A 25,017-nucleotide genomic window follows, 5' to 3' on the forward strand; every position below is an offset into this window, starting at 1 on the left:
TCGCTAGAGAGCATTTGGATGATCCAGAAGAGGACTGGGAGAATGTGTTATGGTCAGATGAAACCAAAATAGAACTTTTTGGTAGAAACACAGGTTCTCGTGTTTGGAGGAGAAAGAATACTGAATTGCATCCGAAGAACACCATACCCAATGTGAAGCATGGGGGTGGAAACATCATGCTTTGGGGCTGTTTTTCTGCAAAGGGACCAGGACGACTGATCTATGTAAAGGAAAGAATGAATGGGGTCACGTATGGAGAGATTTTGAGTGAAAATCTCCTTCCATCAGCAAGGGCATTGAAGATGAAACGTGGCTGGGTCTTTCCGCATGACAATGATCCCAAACACACAGCCAGGGCAACAAAGGAGTGGCATTTCAAGGTCCTGGAGTGGCCTAGCCAGTCTCCAGATCTCAACCCCATAGAAAATCTGTGGAGGGAGTTGAAAGTCCGTGTTGCCCAACGACAGCCCCAAAACATCACTGCTGTAGAGGAGATCTGCATGGAGGAATGGGCCAAAATAACAGCAACAGTGTGTGAAAAGCTTGTAAAGAGTTACAGAAAACGTTTGGCCTCCGTTATTGGCCTCCATTACAAAGTATTGAGATGAACTTTGGGTATTGACCAAATACTAATTTTCCACCATGATTTGCAAATAAATTCTTTAAAAATCAAACAATGTGATTTTCTGTTGTTTTTTTCCCACATTCTGTCTCTCATGGTTGAGGTTTACCCAGGTTGAAAATTACAGGCCTCTCTAATATTTTCAAGTGGGATAACTTGCACGGTTGATGGTTGACTAAATACTTATTTGCCCCACTGTACATCCTTAATTTTATGATAAATAAACCTGACGAGCAGAACTATCAGTTATCAAAGGTTAAAACACTTGTTGAATACATAGTTGTGACAAATTTTACAAAAATGACAAAGACAACATTATTAGTAATAGATTATTTTATTTGAACTTTTCATCTTTTTTCCACAATGAACAAAGCCTTTAGACAATAGCAGTTTAAATAATCCATTTGGATTTATCTGTTCTTCACAAGTTGCCTGTTGTAGCGTGGAGCAATATACTGTGCAGTACAGGTTTTAAGGGAGGGGGAAAGATGACACCGACAAACACAAGATGTTTGCTGCACTGACCAAAGCAGCCTGTTGTAGGTGTGTTTGTACTTGCAGCGCCATTAGTGAGACAATGGGGTTGAGCCACATATTACAAGACCTTGCCCTAATAATCTGGTAAAACCGAACAATGTACTGAAAAAACCCATTGCAGATTTATGAAATACTTCTCCATCTTGGAATGATAACATACCGCAATCTCGGAGGCCTCGTTTTGTGCTCCAGTATCTATATGTGGTGACGTCAGTATCAGACCTTGCGCTATTGGACAGTAAATAGACTGGGAGAGGAGTCATGGCTTTAGAGTTCCTTCCATATACAAGAACCAGCTACTTTCTAACCTGAAGTTTACACACCAACAGACAGTCGCTGGGTCAGGGAAACACCGTTAGAGGGGACAGCACTCAGCTGTGGCAGTAAAACTTAATATTTTCCAAAAGAAGACTTACAAGTAAAACAAGTGTAGACACTGTTTGAATTCAGATTGTAGCATTCAATATACAGTAGAGTATGCTTATCAGCAAGAAAAGAGGTGTTTATTTTAACTTTATATGGAAACAAAGAAGCTTGATGTGGTGTAAAGAATGTTTGATCCTGCATGACAATGGGACACAATGACATAAAATTAAATAACACTAGTTGACAAGAAGTGTCACAACTATCTAGGTAGTGATTTGCCCTCCATTTCACCCTTTAGTTTAACTTTAAGGGCCTTTGCATTTAAATGAAAGGCAGTGTTTTGAACAAGAGTTGGCTTCTGTGGGCGGATGTATTTTGAACAGCTCATTAGAACTCTCTCTACTGTGTATATAATGCAAATGTCAGGCTAACATTATTTTTCAAGAGAGGCAACACAAACTACCCATTTTAAAATCCTTAAATATTTTCCACTTAAGCCAAGTCCTGTGGTTTTAAAAATTAGTAGTCATAGTACCAAAGACCAACTAAAAATATACTTTACTCTCCAAGTACGTGGAGGGAGCCCATGTACCACTCGTGGTACTTGTATGTAGGATTTTTTTTTTTTTCCAGAAACTGTTGTGATAAACGATCCAATCGTTGATTTTTCTCCTGCTGGCATATTATAACATTACATTATATTACTTATCACAGAAACACTAGAAGGAAATGAAAAATTAGATTTAGTGATACAATTAGCAATATGCCTTAAATATTTAACAGTACGTGTATTATATTTGTACCAGCAATAGTGGCACTCATTACCTGGACTGGCTCGATGCCAAAATATGCAGAATCATACACCACTATTCTCCACACTGTTTGTGGGTATATTTAAGTGAGTCCCACCCTCATCAGAGAGCTAGTTTGTTCACAGAAATGCAAAGCAACTTTACTTATATCACACCTTTCACTGACAGATGTCACAAAATGCTTTGCATGTGTTCAAATTCATGCACACATTCACACACCAGTGGGGTGCTGCTGCCATGCAAGGTGCTGCCAGACCCATGGGGTTTTTTAAAAGGGGAGTCATATTAAAACTCCCGAGCCTTCGATCAAAGGATGACCCACTCTACCAGCTGCACCACTGTGACAAGGGAAAGCTAGAATAACTCGAATGATGTGTAGCTATCGCTCCCTGAAAATCAAAATTATAGGCCATTTTTCATATATGATCATTAAATGATCAAGTAATTATCGTGACAGGCCTACTAGTCCCACACACTGCTACACTAAGCTGAGACACTCGGGTCACTGAGGGAAACAAGACAAAAAATAAAATAAAAATAGAGATCGACCGATATGTTTTTTTTTAAGACCGATACTGATTATTAGTAGTTAGAGGGGTCGGTAATAGATTTTCGGAGCAGATAATCATTTGCAGTAAAAGGGTAAAGTTGGCGTAAAAAATGTTTAATCATGCAAACACTGAATTTCATTGAAATGACTAAAGCATGTTTATTGAATCACACAAATAGAAAATAATAGTTCCAGAAATGCCTGAATTTCCTAGACACAGAAACGTTTTATAAAGTTGAAGGTTAAATAAATAGTTCTTGTGACCTCATCTAAGTATCCTTGAGCAAGACACAAAACCCCACGTTACTCCTGGTACTGCCTGTGTCACCAGTAGGTAGATGAGGATATAGCGCAAAGCGCTTTGATGGCATAAAAAGATGGAAAGGCGTAATATAAGTGTATCTCCATTTATCCTTACCATTTAACCAATCAGAAGACAGGGTGAATATTAGTGCAGAAGACAGGAGGCAGGAGAGAGAGGCGTGGCTATATCTGAGCCGAAATAACCCAGTTTTAAATAAAGATTTTTTTATATCGGCCGGTCAGATTAAAAAAAAAAAATAATAATAATAATCAAACACTTTTTAGAGAGTGTGAATGAAATTGGTACAAAAATACACACAATAGCACTAAATAAGCAGACAAAACAGAAAAAAATAGCATGAGGAAGGCAGAGGATACTGTATGTCAAACCAGTAACTTCATTAAAAATGTGACAAATGAAGAGAAATAACTTGACATGGTTAGTCATGCAGGATGGAATGTAATTTTTCTTGCTGTTAAAACTCACATTATACTTTCCCGATTAAAACACACTAGGAGCTAAATAAATATATACAGTAAGCCACTGTTCCCTCTCATGGGTGCATCATACATGGTTTTGTGGTAAAAATGCATGCCAGCAGCTGGGCATGTTTTACTTTTGAGGAACATTAGAAAAAGCACCTCCCAATATTATTTCACAGTGGCTAAAACTTGCCAAAATTTGAAAAAATAAATGTCTGTGTAAATATTTTAAGAAAGCCTCAATGTGAATATACTAGGGTATACCTAAATAGCTAAGACATCAAGTTCATAGCAGATAGAATTTCAGATGTCCATTTTCTAGGAGAATTCTAGCATGTGATGAGAAGGTGGACATTGATAGATAACAGGGACTGCAGAAGGGACACCTCCTTTGGTCCTTTATTAAAAATGCACATTCTGGTGAACCGGGGTCTCATAAGCTCCACAGATAATGTATGCTCTCAGTAGAGACAGTAAGGCAGTTTGATAATCACCAAGAAAATTCGCTCTATTTTCCATATGGCTGTTTTTGTTTGTGTTTTGGGGGCGTGTTCAAAGTAAAAAAGATAAACACAAACATATGCATATTAACTCCTGTTAAAGAATATAGCTGCCCTGTAAATATTGGCTCAGTGAAAATACCCTAATAGTTATATTGTGGTCTTTGCATTTTTCTGTTGTTGTTCTTGGTGGTTTTGAGTTGCGTTGTAAATCAGCTAGCTGGCTCATTAAGCTTTCAAAAATTATTGTGTTGGATCCAGCTGAATCTCAGGAAAAAAAAAAAAAAAACATCTCAAAAGCACTGAAGCCACTTGGCAAAGATGCAGAATAAGGGAGGAAAACAAAACAAAACACCAACAAAAACCCAAACTAAAGCAAACTCACAGAGTTTGACAGCTACTAAGGCAACGTTTGCCAAATACAATATAAGCCCATGTATATTGCAACACAACTATATATTAATTTAATAAAATACACAATATAGCTTTTGTACACAACAATTTGGCTCAATACACAGAAATAGTAATGAAATGAATAAAAATGTCTTTTTTGATGTTGACACATCTAAATCGAATACATTTATACATAGAATGATAGTATGTATAGTGATAATGTGAAGGGACATTTTTTAATATTTGTCATCAAAAAAGAGGCAGTGTCCTTTGTCGTTCTTTTCCCACACTTGGCCTTAACTAAAGGACACTTTTTGCAAAGATTCTTCATTTCTTTTTAAACATAAAAATGTATAAATATTTTGTTAATATTTGGACATATTACATGAAATCTTACATGTAGGCATCTATATAATCATATAGACAATATTTTTTCACAGTTGATGAAAAATGTCCCTTTTTATACAACTTGTGATTGCCTTAAGGCATTGCCACACACATGGAAATTCACTGTACACAAAGGACTGAAAGCTTATGATGTAAATGTATACAACAACTACACAAGTGGCCAGTAATGTGTATGCTTTCAGGTGTGTAGTGCAGGGTGTCAGTGCTTGTGCGTGTTGTGCACGTGTAGAAGTGCGATGACACTGGTCAGCATCATAAATGTTTGAATAGAAGCATGAAGACAGACACATCTTACACATGGCTACAAATGGTGATTGAAAAATATGGTTACATCAAATTCTGGTTCAGTGGAGCATTAGTCCCCTATAATCCTAACCAGTCCGAAAAGATCACAATCTTTTGATCAAAGCCCTGATTACCAATCCCTTCAGGTTCACACACATAATCCATCACATTAAACACCCACATTAAAATCACCAAACATAAAGTTTTTTTTTCTGTATTTTGGCCGGTTATTGTCCCAATAGAATCCATTTGTCAGTCATCACAGATTGTCATGTTAAAGTCCATTCTTTTTTCCATCTTCTATGGCCATCACACTTATAACAAATGCACCTACAACTGTGTAGGATTTCACGAAAGACTCTGAAAAACAAACTAATGAGCTGGTGGGCACTTGGATAATATCTTGCGAGGTGCCAGAGGCTCTATCCTCTGCTCTTTCTTGAAAATCCAAAACACAAGTAACATATAAATTCATCAAATTTCAGATGTCCCAGTGTATTTTTTTCTTGGTTGGGATTTTCTCATTTGAACCTTTGCCAAATGATTCTTAACGAAAATTGTCATAGTCAGCTCAGTGTTGGTAGTCTTTTATACCGTGAGAAAAGCTCCATCAAAAGAGACATGTTTGTATTACTTTTGGTGACAGTTTGGCTTGAGTTTTTGGAAAAGTTTCTGAATCCAAACTCAACATCTTGATTTTGTTCATTTTTTTTTTTTTAATCACTTCCTCAGTGTGCCAGTAGCCTCACTTCCTCTGCAGTCCTGCAAAAGCTTGTCAATGTCTCTTACCACCTGGTCTGCATCCATTCCATCACGGCTCAAATCAGGCTCCACCTGTTCCAGCACACACTCCATTTCTCCTCTGGTCTCTTGACTGATTCTGGAGCGGGCCTCGGCAAGTACCTTGGCCACTGGGTCTGAAGGAGGCAACAGCGGGTACACCCCATGCTCCCTGTTTTGTTTGGTGGGTGAGAGGTATTGGCCGTCAGGAGGTCCATAGTAGCCAGAACAGGTGGCAAGAGGAGGCTTGCCTTCAGCGCCATCAGCCGGACTCTTTACTGAAGAACATGTGGTGGAACAGCCCTTGACTGGACTGTCTGGTGCTGAGGGAACCTCTTGGAGCAATGGGCTGAGGGCTCGTTTTGCCTTTAAATAAGGTTTGACATTTGCTATGAGGATGGTGTGATCACGGCGCTCCTTACCAAATGTACAGAATGTTTTTTTGCCATTGGGGTTGACAGTCTCGTAGCTTTCTGTCTCAGGCACGCTCTCCATCCCTGCTGGCACAAACATGTTGTTGCGGTAATCAACACCCTCTGCCTGGTTTCCTCCAGCAGGGAACTGCGGCATCCAGCAGCGGTCAGAATGACCCAGTACTCGGCACTCTTCAGTACAATTCAAACAGTCCTCATCTGTAAAGAAAAGGTGGAGAAGAGTTCTATGAAATCATGTATAGTCCATCATTGTGAATTGCAGAACAGAAACGGATGTAGGCTACATTTCTAAACCCTAACCTGACCACACTTGGAAGGGAGCACTGGCTACCATTTTTCAAAGCTCCAATCAAGGAGGTGGCAGTGTACACTATGCAGGCGTGATGGGGACAGAGTTAGAGAAAAACAACAGTTGAAGTTTGGCAAAGGCATCGTACCGTTATCATAAATTCATGTCAGTAGGCTTTTGAAGCCCTCCCTTGACAGAAACTCGGTGCCAAATGGCTCGCACGATCCCACCCCACCCCCCTTATTTGGTGTGCGTGTGTATATTCTTTTCTTTCATCTCTATCAGACGGCTGCACACTTTGGCTGATTATGGGAGTGTTCATGCCTGTGCAAATGAATCCAATAATAACATTAAAAAAAAGAAACCAAAAAGGAAATATTTTTTTTCTCCTCCTGGGCATAAAGTGAAAAATAGAAGAAAAGCAAATGGTGCCCCACAATTATGTTTGGGATGGGACAGAAAGAGAGAAAAAGATTGCAACAGTTGTAAATAAACAAATGAATCCCTGTGTGACCGTACGAAGATGAGATTATACATTTCTGTAATTGTTCCTTCATGTCGTGTAACAAGATGGACCAAACTCTTATCACCTTTGTGTATTACATTGTGAAAATAAATTTAATCATGAGGTTACACAGTGTCATTATTGTGAATCAGTATGACTACTAACAATGATTACTGCGGGTCATACAGTATGCATCACTTGTGAGGGAAAACTACTTTTTATTTTGTGTAGAATTTATACAAAATATTACAAAAATCCCTGTTTAATGGCATGGCATGACAAGGACATGACAATGATAATTAAACTACAGTAGAAACATGACACATGTTTTGTGGTACATTTCATATTTCATAAACAGTATAACAATGAATTCACGGTTTCAGATCAATGGCAAAACCGTATGCACAAGTTATTCGTGTCCTCTTTTCTATTAAATAAATAAATAAATAAAAATCTGTAAATAACAATACCGTAATAATGACTACAAATCTTTAAAAATAATTTCAAATTTAACTCCATGGAAGAAGTTGCTTTGGTGATCCATCCATCATCTACCGGAGATAAAAAAAAAGTTCAAGGAAAAGTCAATGTCTGACGCACACCAAGTGCATTATATCACTCCAACAAAACCATCTCCACAGTGAGACAGATTCATCTAAGCATCATGCAGTGGGAATGTTTTCAACAGCCCTCAACAACCCTCTCTGAAAAACTTGTCTAAGTGGAGGGGAAACGATTGGTTAAAAATACAGTAAAACCTGTATTGCTTTTCTTGTGCGGATGGGCAAAATCCCACTGACTACACGAAACATAACAAAATCAACATGAAAGTATGACTGCCGCAAAAGGTACTCGAGCTCTACAAAGTACTGATTTGCAGGGAGTGGTTTATTATGCACATGCCAATCAAAATAAAACAATCTTTCTGTGGCCTGGAACAAATGAAATATGTGAAAGAGTGAATTATCTACCGTATTTTTCGGACTGTAAGTCGCAGTTTTTTTCATAGTTTGGCTGGGGGTGCAACTAATACTCTGGAGCGACTTATGTGTGAAATTATAAACACATTATTACATCATTTCTCATGTTATTTGGTATATGGTGTTTTGGAGTGACACTGATGGTTTGGTAAACTTAGCATGTTCTTTATGCTATAGTTATATGAATAAATCTTGTACGTGTTTCGTTAACATACCGGCCACGTTCGCATTTTGTTGTTCATGCATCATGTAACATTATCATACTGTACATTCAGCATGTTGTTCTCTATTGTATTTTTATCTTAAATTGCCTTTCAAGATGACATATCTGTTCTTTGTGTTGGATTTTATCAAGTAAATTTCCCCCAAAAATGCGAATTTTTCTCCGGTGTGACTTATATATTTTTTTTCCCTCAATGTTGGGCATTTTATGGCTGGTGCGACTTATACTCAGGTGTGACTTATAGTCCGAAAAATACGGTAGTTCAATGTTCTTCAATCGGTGTGCCGCGGCATTGTCAGGTGTGCCGCGAGGAATTATCCAATATCGCTTTTTTATACGTCGTCAGGCGACGTTGCAGTGGGAAAGAAGTAGAAAGTTTTCGGTCGAATGCAAATGAGCAAGATATTGCTTATGTTGCGTCATCAGCCATGTTGACCCCGGTATGTCTACTGTAGATCATTTGATTAGACTTGTCAACTGTCAATATGCACGAAAATGTCTTTTCAATTTTATCCATATGTGACAACCGTCAATCCTCCCCGTTTTTTATTCCAACACATTGTCGAGGACAGCAAGGTGGCTGATGGCTAGAAATAAGAGTAGTTCATGAACGCGACACGAGGAGCTATCCAACAGCGCCATGGTGCCAAGCAAGCTTAAACGTCATCTTCAAACGAAACACCTGTCGCTTGAAAACAAGTCGATGGACTATTTTGTTCACCTTCGTGAAAACAAAGAGAAACAGGCTTTTTTGAGAAAAACTACAAAGGTAAATGAGAAAGGCGTCAAAGTCAATCACCTTGTTGCTACAGCCAAAAAGTCCCACACTACGGCAGAGACCTGAATACTACCTGCCTGCAAAGCCATTGTCAGCGAAATGCTCGGCCCTGATGAGGCTAAAGACATTGCTAAAGTTCCCCTATCTGACAATTCTGAGCTTTTCAAGCCTAACTACTATAAAAAATAAAAACACAGACAGACTGAGAGCTGTTGAAGAAGATTCCTGCCAGGATATCAGCTTTGTGTTCATCCAAACACAGTTTCACACTGAGTAAGTATAAATACTGAGAACTATATTTACTATTAAATATACTGGACAGAAAGAAATTTCGGAACATTTTTGGTTTGTGGTGTGCCGCAAGAATTTTTCCAATGTAAACATGTGCCCTGACTCAAAAAAGGTTAAAAAAAAAAACAAAAACACTGGTGTAGTTACATGTATTGCACAGGAATGTATTTAAGAGTACTTTATATAGCATAAAATGTATGAACTCTTGTATAAAAAAAAAATGGAAACAAACCATAAACATGGAACTAATATATACTGTACTGTATACTGTATATTATTTTCATTCTACCAAGTAAATGTGCTTGAGTGCCCGGGGTTGGCTTGTTTTTGGTGTAAGCTATCTAAAGTATTGTCCTGAGAGACTTGCCTCTCAAGATGAAAATATGTGATCAACACTTTGCAAATGACTGAAGAAGCCAAAATACCCTGGAAAAGGGAGCTTGACATTTCCAATGTTAAAGCAGTCATTTGAAGAGGAAACAAGGTGGGCTGAAAAGTAAAGGTCAGAGTTGCTTGAGAGCCCTGTAAATGCTTTGGGCTGAGTGGCCGTATGGGCAAATACCACTAATGCTACCCACATTTGTGTGTACACCTGTGTACACATTAACATTTAACATTTAATTCCAGGAATAAAACAAATACAAATAAGCATGTCCGAGTACAACGTTTATTCATTTTATATATGTATATCGTATATAGTGGTTGAAGTTTCAAAACGACACTGGTCAAAAAATATACAAAAAATAAATTAAATAACACATATTTAAAAAAAATATATATAAAAAAAGTAGGTCTCTGAGGATTGATAAAGGAGTAGGACTTCAAAGTTAGTGCCACAAGACACCAACCTGAGTGGCAACATGACAGGTTTTTTTGAGCCTGTAAAAATATTGGCTCTGATAGCATAGAATCATCAAAATTGCCCCAAAAGTGTGACTGTGGAGACCTCTTGAAGGGAACAATATTTATTTACTACTGTAAACACTGTAATGCCTGTAATGTCACGGACACATTCCCTTTACGATGCAAGGCACATACATTTGTGAAAATATAAATGGCTACACACACCCAGACAAAAAAATCTGAAATGGACATCGACACCGTGAACGTAGCCTAATTTTTATCCATTTTTGACTCATTTTCAGTTCACAACTTAATCTCATATTAAATTTAGGGCGCTTTCACACTAGCACTGTTTGGTCCGTTTTAAACGGACCATAGTTCTTTTTCTCAGATAGTCCGCTTCGTTTTGTAAATATGGATGCACATTCAAACTGTAGTTCAGACCATACAAACACTATTTCGCAAAAAAATCTTGGGACTCGGTCCGCTTTAAGCGCACGCTGCTTCGCTTGTGAATGCAAGCGGACCAGGGTGCGCTTATGCGACATTACGTGCAGCTGCTGAGACGCTCCATGCTCCCTCCCTTCCCAGAAGGGAGGTGTTTCCTCTTCTAAATTTGTCCAATCAATGAGTGCGCCTTTTCGTCCATGTGATGCTACTCGGAAAGTTCAGTTGGTGCAGTGTGAATACTGAACATTTTAAACAAGTCATTTACAAGTGTAGCTGCGAGGTATCTTTCCAACCGAACCCTGGTCCTCTTGGTCTAATGTGAAAGTGCCCTTAATGTCATCATTTAGATCAAAAATACCAATGAAATAGAGCAGACATGAAGCTATTGAATATTTCCATTAGGTTGAAGTGCAACAGTTACATAATATTTGAACATATACAATTCATCATTGCCATTGCATTGTATACAGTTGAGTAAGATTAAATACCAATGGATTTATCATTATCTGGAGAAAAAAAAAGTAATGTTTCTACTGGGTCATACAATGTCTCTTATGTCTACAAACTATACAAAATGTTCCACAGATTTTTCACTGAAAAAAAAAAAAAAAATAATAATAATAAAATTATATTCTAATTCCCACATGTCATGTGAATCATATGTATCCACAAAAAGCTGGTCAACTATTCCCATAATCCCATGATGTTTTCCCTTCTTTTCTTGATTCGATGCTTCCAATCTATCCAATCTAATATGCCTACACTGCAGGTAGGTTGTGCACATCAACCAGGGAAAATATCAATGTGTTTGCGTATCAGTGCGTGTCAAAAAGCTATGTGTGATTTTCCTAACCATACTTTTTGCCCGAATGGCCCTTTCTCCCCAAACCTCTTTGCGTTATTACTCATCTCTGTGATTAATGTACCTCTGTCACACAGTGCTTTTTGTGCGTGGAGGGTGGGAGGAACAGTTTTAAATTGTTACAACAAAGTGAGCATGGGATTTACTGATAATCTTGTATTCAAACATTGAATATGTACTGAGTAGACCGTTGTCGTGGAGCACATACGTATGTAAGATTTAAGAATACTATTAAGGTAAATGCAATGGTTAGCCATAACCACTATGGAACTGTATATACGAAATGACTATTACTATCTACTAGGGATGAGAATTGATAGGATTTTTACGATTCCGATTCCATTATTGATATTGCCTACCGATTCAATTCTTTATTGATTCTCTTGTTGATTCTAATTTGGGGAAAAAGAAGAACAAATGTTTTGATTGGCATTGAGTTTGTTTAATCAGAAGTCACAACCTTACAAACTCACAACGAGGTCAAAAGAGGCCCAAAGCCTCAATATTAACTCTACCAATAAGTGGCAAATGCACAAGAATGTGTAACATTTTACTGAAACATTTTTCTAATAGAAATAAAAAATATTGGTATATATTGGCATATAGGTCGTTGTTCTGCCGTTGGCAATATGTGTTAAAGCAGGGGTCCCCAAACTTTTTCCTGTGAGGGCCACATAACCTTTAACTGATGAGGGGCCGGGGTCAGTTTGAAGAGAACACAGAAAAAGTGTGACGATTGCAGGAGTGCTGAAATGTAAAAAAATAACATTTTTCAGAAAGCCGCAATCAAATAACCCTTTCTGGATTCTTCACGGAACAAAAGTAAATAAAATAAAAATAATATAATAATATAATGATAATAAATAATAACACTATTAATCAAATAGATAATAACCAAATAACCCTCTGAGTTCTTCACAGAAAAAGGCCAGATAATGAATAACACTATTGAGAAAAAAAAAATCAAAATGCTCTCTGGTATTGTTCAGGGGCCGGATCAAATGTGGGAGCGGGCCGTATCCGGCCCGCGGGCCGTATTTTGGGGACCGCTGTTAAAGCGTATTATTTACCAGTATATTGAAATGCATGCCTTTTATTTTTTATGGCGCTTTCACGCTCAAGTGGGGGCGCCCTTGCGCTTCCTCGCGCGAAGAAGAACGCGCTCAAGTGAAGAAGAGTGCGCTTACACACGAAGAAGAAATGCCGCATCCAAGCCAGTGCGCGAGTTAGTGAGAGAGGGGAAACACTGCTAAGAGCCTACGTTCTTTTTTAATGCTTGTAAAATATCTACAGAGGCAACGCCTGTATGTATCATCTAATGTGTTGTTGTTGTGTGCTTCCACTCGCGATCGGACACTTAAATCCAGTTGTGTAGTGGTTTGAACGATGTGCTAATGCTAGCGAACGCATGCTAACCGTTTTGTTATCAGCAGCTAATCATTGCTGGTTTACGTTGATGCAAACCTGTTTGTTATTGGGGACGAAATGTTGTTTCATTTCTATTTTTAGTTTCACTCATCAAGTGATGGTTGAATAAAGTCAGCAAATTATACCAACGTCTTCTGTATCCTCATTTGGGAGTTTAGCTTGCTGTATAGCCAGGACTAAGCCTTAGCGTCTCGGTGAGGACAGTGCAGTCGTATCCCCTCCCGATGCAGTTATCTCCACCTTGCAAGACTGCAAGTCGTTTTGTTGTAATTTTTCCTCATGAAGTGAAGACACACTTTCGAGCGTTTGAACCTACGTGCTGTCATTGTTATGTTTACGGCTGCAATGCTCGTGCTAAACCATCGTAACCTTTCATTTTCACCCTCTTTCCTGGTGAAGTGTAGCCAAACTTTGGAGCGGGTGGTTCTTGACGCCATGCTAGTGGTTCTTGGCGCCATGCTAGTTTGATGCATCTGGACAACAAGACACGTCACGACGCAATATGCGTCTTTAGGAATAGTTAAAGGGATCGTTCAGGCTTTTTCATTGTGATGTCGAGGCCTCGAAACACAAGGAACCGGTTCGGAATTGGAATCGGATTTCGATTCCCGTCGCTACTATCTACTAAATATCACCTTGAGAAGAGTCACCGTATGCTTGCATGAATGCAGACACATGTACGAAGAAAATCCCCCAGTGAAGCAATTAAAAGAAAAAGGGACAGCGTTTATATATATATATATATATATTATATATGTTAAAAAATTGGGCATAATGTGAAAATAAATAAACAAATACATGAATTACCCTCACAATTTAACTTGAAGTCGTTTTAGGCATGTTGTAAGTAACAATGAACACAAAATGGATGACGAATTCCTTCAAAAATAATATTTTACTACAGCTTCCCATCTGAACTATACTGTAGTCTACAACTGCACTCTAAGTACATAAAACTTTTTATGAAGTAAAAAAGTAAAAAAAAAAGTTTTTAATAAACGTTCTGAGGATAATACATATTAAAAAAAAAAATCTCAGTACACAAATCAGACAAAAGTCCTGTTCAGTCAAATAAAATAAAAAAAGTGCTGCTAAATCACATTTTTTCTCGTGGGTAAAGCGCTGTTATAAATTGTGTGAATGACTCTTGTTTTTTGTTTTTAAACAAATTAAACAGCAAAATCGGGAGGAGGCAGACTGTAATGTCTTATTCGATTAGTTGTTGCAGCCTTATTAAGTCTGATGTGATTTAAGTCTCCTTCAGCAAATTATGTCACTTTTGATGCAAAGTTGATAGATAGATAGAGAGAAAGAGAGAGATACTGTATATTTTTTTAACTAGTGTTAATGACATATTTTTCTTTGAAATATTTTGACAACAGATTTAACACAGATATAATGAAGTTAAATAAATAAATAAATAAATCTGTTGGGTCATTAAAGTGCTGTATTTATGATACCAAAACAAACTGAATGACATTGTTGTCCCCTCTCCTCCTTTCTGCTCTTCCTGGACACTGCATATCCAGGGTGGACAGGAGGAGTGGCAGCTGACAAATTGCTGAGTGCATCTGTGACAGACCACAGATGCACCTGCTCACCTGAGGGAGCCTACTGTGTGTGAGTGTGTGTCAAAATGTGTGTGTCTTTTTAATCTCTGCACCTACTGCTGTTCAGCCCATCTGATGCAAGCAGACCCCTCTTTAAGTGATCCTACCTATTATTATGACAAAATATTTGAATTGCACAAATGGGAAAGTAATAAATAAATAAATAAATAAATACAAGATATGAGGCCTTAAATCAACAGCAGATGAAATACAGATATTTTTGTCAAGTGAATTGGCAACTTTATTTAAGAGAGGATTTTTGAATAGTACAATACAATACAGTACAATACAATAAATTGTGATGTCATGGTCACTATGCATACCTTTTACAGAGTAGAAGAATAAATAGTTTGTAATGCATTTATTGTTCATCTATACATATGTATGTAAACTCATTTTAAAACCCCTACTGTTACTAATGTGATTTTTAACCAAGGAAGTATATATAATAGTTGTGCTCTTTTTTTATATTAGAGGTCATAAAAATACATGCATTTAGAGCTACAGTTTTGGTGTTTTTGAAACCATCCAATGTGCCTGTCTTATTTTATTACAGTGTAGTTAGGTCAGGATCTACTGCATGAAAAATACAGGTATTTAAAATAGTTCATATTAACAGATTCTGACATTTTTTTAAAAAGAGTACCGTAAAAATGTAGTCACTGTAGCTGTACCATGCACAATTTGTGTAATGAAATGAGAAAAATTACTGTATAACAACGTACAACTGCTAATTCCAATGGAGGTGGTCAAGTATTGAAAGATTAGGGGTGTGGGCGGCTTAGCAGAAAATTAGGAAGAAAGGGATACATTTTTTTTTCTAATCGTAATAGCTTTCATCACAGTGGGAGGCAAGAGAATGGCGATGCATAGCAGGAAATGCTTGGCAGGAGCAGTAGGGGAGCCTGGTAGCTGGTGATACTGAGACTTAACCAAGGACATATATCTCAGGATCAAACATGTCCTCTCATCAGGCATTCCGTCACAAACCACAGGGCCTTCCATCAGCTAATGCCCGGCTAAGTTGTTCAAAGAACACCCTGAGGAGAGAGCATTTATGCGAAGCAGAGTTGGGGATCCAAACTCAAGAGGAGCAGGACAGGGAGCGTGAGCTCATGTTCTAACAAAAACAAACACACAAAGCCTGATCAATGATGACCAAGCATTGCTGTCTGCTGTGGGTGGCGAGAAAGGTCTGTTTGTTGTAGAGATGGGGAAGTGCTGGGCTTCTTGCCATGCCAAAGCTCATTTCATTTTGCACAAACCACAAATGACAGTATTAAAAGCACTGTCAGTACCATATGTGTTCAGTGCACCGGCCATCTTGGATAGCATACTACCGCAGATACAGTGGGAAATCAGGTTGCTAAAATGAAGTGCGAGAATATAGTGTAATATAAAAATCGCACAAGAAAATGATCTAAAAATGATCACGATACTTGATAATATTAAGTCTTTGTTATATTAAAAAAAATAAGAATAATAAAATAAAATATCAGTCATTGTTTTGCTTCTAAAATTACGTTTTATTCTCTTATGGTTGAGTTGTATTTATGTTGCCTGGCACAGCCGCACTGTTCTCCCTGTATTTTTCAAACACCGGGAGAACAGTTTGGGACCAAGCTCCTCTTTGGCCTCTTAAGCTTGAACGAAACTAACCGTGCAATCAGATTTGTTTATTTGCATGACGTGTCTTAATGAGCATCGTCACTCTTGCGCATCGGAAGTAGTCTCCACAACAACACAGATGGCGAACGGGAGAGCCGACAATATGCTCCAATCTGTGTAAAATCAGTTTTTAATGACCAAAAACACATCGAGTCGCTAAAACTAACAATCTGTCTTGCGCTAGCAATGTTGAATAAACTCTGTTTTCCGTTCTCCTCGTATGTTTATTTCCTCACGCTAGAGTTTCTTGTCGCTTTACCAACGCCACGTCAGCCCGTCGCTGATTGGTCCACTCCGCTGTCTGTTTGCTTTAGCCTGCTCCGCCCTGGGAATTTGATCTGCGGAATGGTCACCAGACTCTAGAGTTCCAAGCAAGGATTTATGAACAGTTCCTTGTTTGCACATTAATGACCATTTTCCTCCTTCCTATAAAACATATTTTAAATGTATGTAAAACCCTAAAAGAAAAAACTAAATTTAAGATAAATAAGCAGGTTTCAATTTAAATAGTGCAATGCTCATCGAAATGTGCAATGGACATAAATGTAAAAGGTAATGAACAACAGCACATGACATTTTGTAACATAAAAACTAAACACACCAAAGAGACGATAGACAATTTATTGATCTTTCAGCTTTGATGAGATCGTCAACACGTTAAAGTCCCTAAAGATCCAATATTGCCAAATTCCTCACCACTACTTTATAGTTCTGAGATGTCATTGACCTGCGCATAGCAGCCCGAAAACGTAACCAAGCTTTTTGTCGATATTTCAGAGCAGATACAGTGTTTATTTTTGTGTGTGTGTTTTTGGATGCTTTATTAGTATTATTTTCTAATCTTTAAAAATGTACCGTTTGATTTATATGTCCAAAGGGGTATCCTCTCAGAAGTTACGCAGCTTGTTTAATTAGCATTTTCAAAAATTCCAGTGTCATTAGTTCCGATGAAAATCAAGAGGATTTTTTTTCTAGAATAAAGGGATGATGTCAATTTTTTCCATGTCTAGATATTTTGGAAACATGAACATGTGAACTTGTTTCATCAAGAAAATCATTAAACAATTTACGGTATACACAAGAAATATCTTAAAATGTTTACAATTCACGGGGGTTGAATATATATGACTTTATCCGGAGCAAAGTTAAGAAAAATGCTGGGTTAAGCAAGGTTGTTGCTTCAGTCAATTCAATAGAAGGTTTTAAGTCAAGACATGGAAAAAGACAGTTATTCTTCACATTTCTTCAGGCTATGGCTCACTTTTCAACTCTTCTTTCCCTCACTCCTTGAGTGTTTTAATGATGGCGCAATTTCAGCTCAGCGGCCACAGGCAAGCTATTAGCTGTAGATGTCTGAGAGGACCAAAGGTTTCTTCTGGCTCAAGTTGCAGCTACCAAATATTTTAAAACTATACATGCATTGTTTTCTTAACTTTGCTACAGAGCCACAGTGCAAATACATCAGGTTCATGTTCAATAATAGCTAACATTTGAAAGTGGTCTGTTGGAGTGCAAATATAATATGGCTTTGTCATTTAAATTAAAACTGAGTTACAGTAAATGCCTAAACGGTTTAATGGTAATATTGGCTGATGCAATTTTATATTCCCAGCTCTGTTTTGGTTTTGAGCTTTTACAGGGATTCATGCGTTTTTTTCTAAACAGGTCCACCTTTTATGTCATTGGCCTGGATACATGTAAATATTGAAACTAAAAAAGAAAACAGAACAGGTAGATGTTGGAAAAAAAAAACAAAAAAAACCCTGCATATTATTTGTAACCTGCAACTTTTGCCTTAGGAGAGACATGGGAGTGGCACTGGATGGCAACAAGGGGACAAGAAGGGGACTTATTAAAATATAAGGAGAGAAGCGTGGTGAATCAGTAGCTAATCCGTCGCTTCCTCTAAGCCTGTGTAATTAGGACATAGGGGATTGTACCGTGACAGGGGATGCTTTTGGGCTGCGTTGCTCCTTTTTCCCTTTTTTATGTACTATTCATTCCTTTAGCCACAGTTTATGGCAGAAGATCATCTTAATATAGTAAGTGGGCATATGCTTTGCCTTTATTTTGTGCAGCTATGCGTGTTTTTTCAAAATTAACATAAAGTGCACAGTTTGCCTAGATTTTGACTTATTCTTCACTCCTATTGTTGCCAGACTTGAATGAGAGAGCACTTTCTTTTGCTGCTTAGATCGTTTTGCAACAACCACAGAGGGTTTTCTTTTCCTTTCTACTTGTCCCTTTTGGGGTTGCTAAAATGTATCATCCTTTTTGATCCAAGACTTGTTCTGCATCCCCCTCTCTAAGCACAACTGCCCTCTTGTCTCCCCTCATTGAATCTATCAACTTTCTCTGAGGTCCTTTTCAAGATGTCTTGCCTCTTGTTGCTGTTGAAATTATTGCACTAATTGTTAAGAAATGTCTGATGCACATGTAATTTGAATCAAGATTTGCATCAAGATAATACATGTGGATATTTGCCAAACGTACACAACAAAATCATTAGTGTTAGATCAACTCCCAGGATAATCCTATTTCAGTGTTAAATTCAACCCTTTTGAAGTCCCGTTTAAGTCCCCTCTCATGAAAAAAAAAAAAAGCCAAAGTAACATTTTAGGTGTAAAAACAAAAAACAAAAAAAAGTTTTGAAAAATGGAAACATGAATAATAATAATAACAATATGGTACAATGTAGAGCCCTTTATTAACACTGTTTGACAGTTGATTATCAAACATCTTAAATTATGTTCTCAATATTAATATTCATATGTCAATATCTCTATTAATTTTACTGAAATTAGTCATCAAAACAATATTTTTAAAATGATCATCAAAGTAAAGGCCATGAACAGGATAACGCATGCCTGGTTTATGTGTATTACTCTTTGCTGTATTCTTTCAAACAAAGGAAAATTATTGAACAATGCATTCACACAAAAAGTCCAGTTTGATAATATATCGCATAACATTTAACCCATTTGGTTAGAGCCATATTTGTGTTCATTTCCACATACATTGTTTCACGCAACACTATGCCTCCTTCCAACTCAAAAGCAAAATGAACAAAACCGAATAATGGCAATGGAGTTAGTCAGATTCATTTTAACACTGACAGACTTATTTTTAACACTCAACCATTTTATACTGAAATTCAACCCCAACACCATGACCCGTTAGAATCCAACAGAGGAGACATTACCTCACATTGTGTCACATTAACGCCACACTGCCGGTAACTCTTGGAGATTTGCTGTGTACAGTCATTCTTGCGATTTTAATTACTAAATATTTATAGCCAGTAATATACGAGTCCTGCCTAACTGTTAGCCTCTTAACGAAAATAAAATTTGACATAATTGGTCAAGCTCCTTCCAGAATTTCTCTTTGTCTTCTAGTTCACATCCTACCTGTAGGGCATACCCATTAATTGCATTAAATGCAACACCCTCGATTTCACGTTTCGGCCTCATTACTCAAACTCACACTCTTTTTACCTACTAGACATTCTTTACTAACTCTTCCTTTAATATAACCCTTACTCCAATTCTCTTCCGATTTTTCCACTGGTTTTACACCCTGTATATAAGGTTGTCGAGTGATGGGTCTGGAAACTCCATGGCATGGCACATGTGTCGAGCTAATGGACAAAAATCCCATGAACAACAAAGCGGCTGCATCGCTTGTTGGTTTTTGAACTCTGTTTATATATGGAAGCGAATATGTCGATTATCTCCAACAGAATCATCTTTTGAAGCACAATTCTTCCCATTAAGCCTTTGAAATAAGGCGCATTAGACAGAAAAAAGGTTTTTGCCATGTGGAACCATTTTCATCTTATTAATGGCCCATTTATTTTTATAACAAGCACATGTGTGCTATTGCAGGCTGAAGGCTGCGCCTACTACTCGATAACTCGTCACCAACAGGCAACAGTAATTCCACACTGCCCTCAACTGGCAAATTCCCAACCTACAGATAAACAATACATAAATTACCCCTAATCCAGAATCACACAATCGTGCTCCAAGGATCAATTGCTCTCAGAACGGTATGGCGGACATGCTAACCACTCAACCACTTACCTGTTCTACCAGTAATTAACATATCTAATTTGTTTAATATTTAATTTTAAATATACAATAATTATAGTAAGAATTGGCTTTTGGCTTTACTGAAGACTGTCACAACATAGGTGGTCCAAAAAAATTGGGAGATGCAGCAGATTAATGAGGAATGACCCAGGCAGACTACCATTGCCACAGCCAACTCGATCACTTAGGTCCAAAAAAACCATAGCAGAATCCTGAAAGTATTGGAACAACTAGCACATGATGTATAAAAACTCTTTGGGCTTTTGCTTCAGATTTTATACATGAAAGCCTTGTCAGTTTGTTTTCTAATAGTATTATGAACTTAAGTGAGAGAGATACAATTGGTTGTATGCAAAAACAAGACAAACAAAAAATAGTTGCACCGATACCGATACCAGTATCGGCAGGGGGCGCCAATCCGGCCCGATTTGGTGGTATCGGTATCGACGAGTACCAACATTTAGGGCGCCGATACCATGTACTGGCATCACTTAACCGCAAATGTACTGTCCTCCCCACGTGAGCTAACTTCCCAAATCCCGATGCATGACATCTGTATGTCTTTGTCTCGAAATTACCAAACGAAATTAACTCCTTCGTCTTCAATTTTAAGGATGTAAAGTACAGCGCATTTCCGTGATGTTACGCTGCTCATCTAACATGGCATTCACAAACGACTAGCATGCGTAAGCTAATGCCTGCTATTATGGCGCCGATGGGATCAGAAAGGTTAAACCCGTGGGAGACTAAGCAAACTCATGGTTTCATGATGAACAATGAGTGGCAAATTAAGAGCGCTGTACTTCAAACTCGTCCTGTTTATGAAAGTCGATTGTCATATGTGTTGTGCAGTAATGAGCAGAAGTGACTTCTGTGGCCAGAAAACAAGCGGCGCAGCGCGCACACTAGATATCATCAAACAGCAACCTAGATGTCCTATGTTTGATCCCATGCCAGCTCTCGCGCCCACACACTAGATATCATCAAATAGCAACCTAGATGTGCTACATTAGATCCCATGTCATTTGCTGCGTGAGCCCAGAGCGACACGCAGTCCATATACTACATTGATGAATTAGAAACCGCCATGACTGAATGGAAGTTAAGCAGGCCAAATCAATCCATACCAGTGACTATAGATAATGCTGCAAATACAAATTAATTCAGTACATGTTACAGATGGACTCAGACCACAAATAGGATGTTTTGCTTATATGGTAAATATAGCTGCTAAGAGAGCTGCAGCAATCAACAGTGTGCCCCACTTTACAAACAGTAAAGATTGTTCTCAGCACTTATATACACAATTTCTTCAGATCAGTAAGAAGTAAGCACATAAATATTATGCACTAAAATGCTTGTTTATATGAAGTTATTTTTGCTTGTTAGCAAATAAAAATAATAATGATAAAAACAGTTGTATTTTCTGTTTCAGAGCATTAAATGTATTGAAATGTATCGAAAATCGTACCGAACCATGACTTAACTGTATCGTTGCATCCCTTATACGTACACACACATATTAAATGTATATATTATATATATATATAAATATGTGTGTGGCTTTTTTTTTTTTTTTTTTTTTTTTTTTTTTTTTTGCTAACACAGTGGTATCGGAATGGTATCGGTATCAGCCGATACTGCACAACCAGGTATCTGTATCGGTATCGGGCCCAAAAAATGGTACCGGTGCAACACTACAAAAAAAACAAAATTAAAAAAACATTTATTACAAAAGTAAGGTAAATTGTAAACCTCACATTCAAGTCACATTATTCATTAATTACATTTAAAGATAAAAATATATTTAAATTTGATTAAAAAATAGATTAATTATTAAAAATGGCCGCAAAGTATCGAATTCAGGTTGCGTGCAATGATTAAAAGATCCAGCAGATGTCTTTATTGAGCGACACTGTAATAGCACAGTATAAATAGAAAATGCTATATGCTGCTAGTTATATGAATACCTTTTACACCACATAATCACACAAGAAGTTTAGTCTTTGACAAAAGACACTCAAGGGAGAGAGAAGGTATGGACAAAGCATGAAATAGGAAATTATACACCACATATGTCTTTTACAATCTCTGCATGGGATTTTATTCAGGCAATCCATAAGAATGAAGCTCTACCAACCACCATGCAATCCTGTCATTCTGAGTGAATTAAATTATTTTCTTTTATACTTCTTCACTGTCTTCCTCTCTGTTTGTCGCTCTCTTTTGAACAAAAGGATTTCAACAACTCGGGGTGCCATGGCTTTGTGCAAGTAATCATCCCCATGTGTACTGCTTTAGCAGGATTAGGAGGAGTGTTTCATACTGTCAGTTTCAAAATAATTATTGTAACACAACCCCATATATGTAGTACATTTTAGAGTGGGAATATGGCAATATTGCTTTGTACATTACATGATATTTACAAGTGAATCAACATTCACTACATACATGCATTTAGGGAATGGAGGGAATTAATAACATAATTAATAAAAGAATAAACATTTTGAGACCAATTTCCAAGCCTAATATGAGGTAAGAAAAGGCCAAAGCTGACAGAGCAATGTAAAATAATGTAATCATACCTTTATGACAAGGACAAATTGAATATCATGAAGAAAGCTAGAAAATGTCATTAAAAAGCCCTTTAATTTATAATTTTCCACCCACAATAGTAAAATGATTTAAACATATGAGCATGTTTTCAAAAATCCACTTTAATGACGCATAGATTCATAACTATTAAATTCTGTATTCAAATACCTTGGCCTAATTGACACCTCCTGATAGTGCTGTGCAATATGGAAAAAATGTTTTATCATGATATAGGCCATTTTATATCAAAATATCAATAATACGTAAAACAGGACACAAACATAATTTCCTTAATATTAAATTATGCATCATAAACGCTGGAAGTCAAATCTATTTGATTTAAGAATGGACTTTTAACTACTGATTTTTTTCAGTCAGAGTATCATGTAAGATATTTTTTTTTAATCCAAAAAAATATAGCAAGCATCTACAAATTTGTAAGAAAAACGTACAATAATAAATCAATATTCCTCAGAAAAGGGCTATGGCAAAGCAAGAATGCCTGTTATATAGTCAACAAGATAAGGGCAGCCAATGTTTTCAAAAGGTAACGTTTCAATTTTCAGAAGGTCACATTAATTGAGACATGCTGCTTTCATATTTTGAGACAGTATTTTTTTTGTTCAGCGTCATAGTATTCTTCTACCTATGTTCCATTTTGTGATACTGGATCTTGACACTTAAAGTACAGCAGTGAACTATATATATATACTGTATAATGTGCTAGTGAATGGAAAAATCCTACCATAAAATACATCTTAGACTACGTACAACACATCATGACCTGCTGCACAGAACCAAACCATATCTTACAAACATTCAGCATACATCCTCCTGAGACTATAACAAATATGAAATCAGCACACTAGTAGGTTGGCATTTGATCATTCGTGCCAATTAACAGCAATGTACTGCAGGTCCTTGAATGATATTGGCTGAAATACAACTGAGGTTAAGTGAAAAGGTGGAGAGAAGAAGTCTGAGTCGATGTTGGCTTTTTCAACCCTGAGGCCTAACACATTTAGAGAGCTAACTGACACACTTTGGATGTATTAGCCACAGTGAACCCTGCCAACCTGTCTTCTCCTGCTCCTCCTCCTTCGCCTATTGCCATCTGTCTATCAGTGCACTCTCCGCTCTCTAAAAGACTGTGGAACATGCCTAGTGTTTTAGCAACATTGCTTTAGCATTGATATTCCGCTGTACAGAAGCCAAATTGGTGTTTGCAGTCTAGACACTGGTTGCTTATGTTTCTGGATAGATAAATACTTACACTAACACACACTCGTCTGTGTGATTTGATTAAAAGAGAAGCACAGGAATACAATAATGGTCTATTAGTATACCCACACAGGGGCGGGTGAGGGGCGCTAATCATTTCAAACAGAAATGTATTTTCCATCTCACTATCCAATTTATACTTTCTTTGCTCCATCTTGTTTTTCTCAGGAGACCGGCGGATTTAAAAGAGGCAGGGTTCAAGTCTTGGCTGCTGTAATAAAAATACCAATACATGAAAATATACTGCAGAGTAATAAACAGATTCTATCTAGTGAAAAGAAACGCTTAAGGCCTGCAGACCATCATTTCTAAGAAATTAATGTATCAAATTTGAAGGTGAGAAAAACAAAGCGTCTTCTTTTATGTCACACAATTCTATGTGGTGGTTCAAGATTAGGGTCAAAGATTATAAAGCTTACATAAATAAGAATGGGATTAAAAGAGATCAGTGATGTAAAATCACAGATGACAGCAGCAGTGTTGAAAGCACACCTGGATTTTGAATCATGACATGCCAGCTAAATGTCCTGCTGGACAGCCATAGCATCATGGATAGGAACAATCAAACAATCTATTCCTGGTAAGAGAAATTGTAATCAATACCTTGAAAGCAACAGCCAATATTCCAGAGAGGGATTCAGCACACA

At 37.4% G+C, this 25,017-nt stretch overlaps 1 protein-coding gene across 2 annotated transcripts in view; it reads right to left on the reverse strand.

Annotated features, from left to right (window-relative positions):
* Positions 1-977: 977 nt before the first annotated feature.
* pcdh17 (protocadherin 17) overlaps positions 978-25,017 on the reverse strand; it is an 87,630-nt gene continuing 63,590 nt past the window's right edge. For both annotated transcript variants that reach the window (XM_057831784.1, XM_057831777.1), the window contains exon 5: positions 978-6,671. In XM_057831784.1, the coding sequence (XP_057687767.1) occupies positions 5,980-6,671 (692 nt within the window). In that variant the 3' untranslated portion in view covers positions 978-5,979. The remainder of the gene's footprint in view (positions 6,672-25,017) is intronic.

Source organism: Corythoichthys intestinalis, chromosome 1, assembly GCF_030265065.1.
Source record: "Corythoichthys intestinalis isolate RoL2023-P3 chromosome 1, ASM3026506v1, whole genome shotgun sequence".
In the NCBI taxonomy this organism is placed as follows: domain Eukaryota; kingdom Metazoa; phylum Chordata; class Actinopteri; order Syngnathiformes; family Syngnathidae; genus Corythoichthys; species Corythoichthys intestinalis.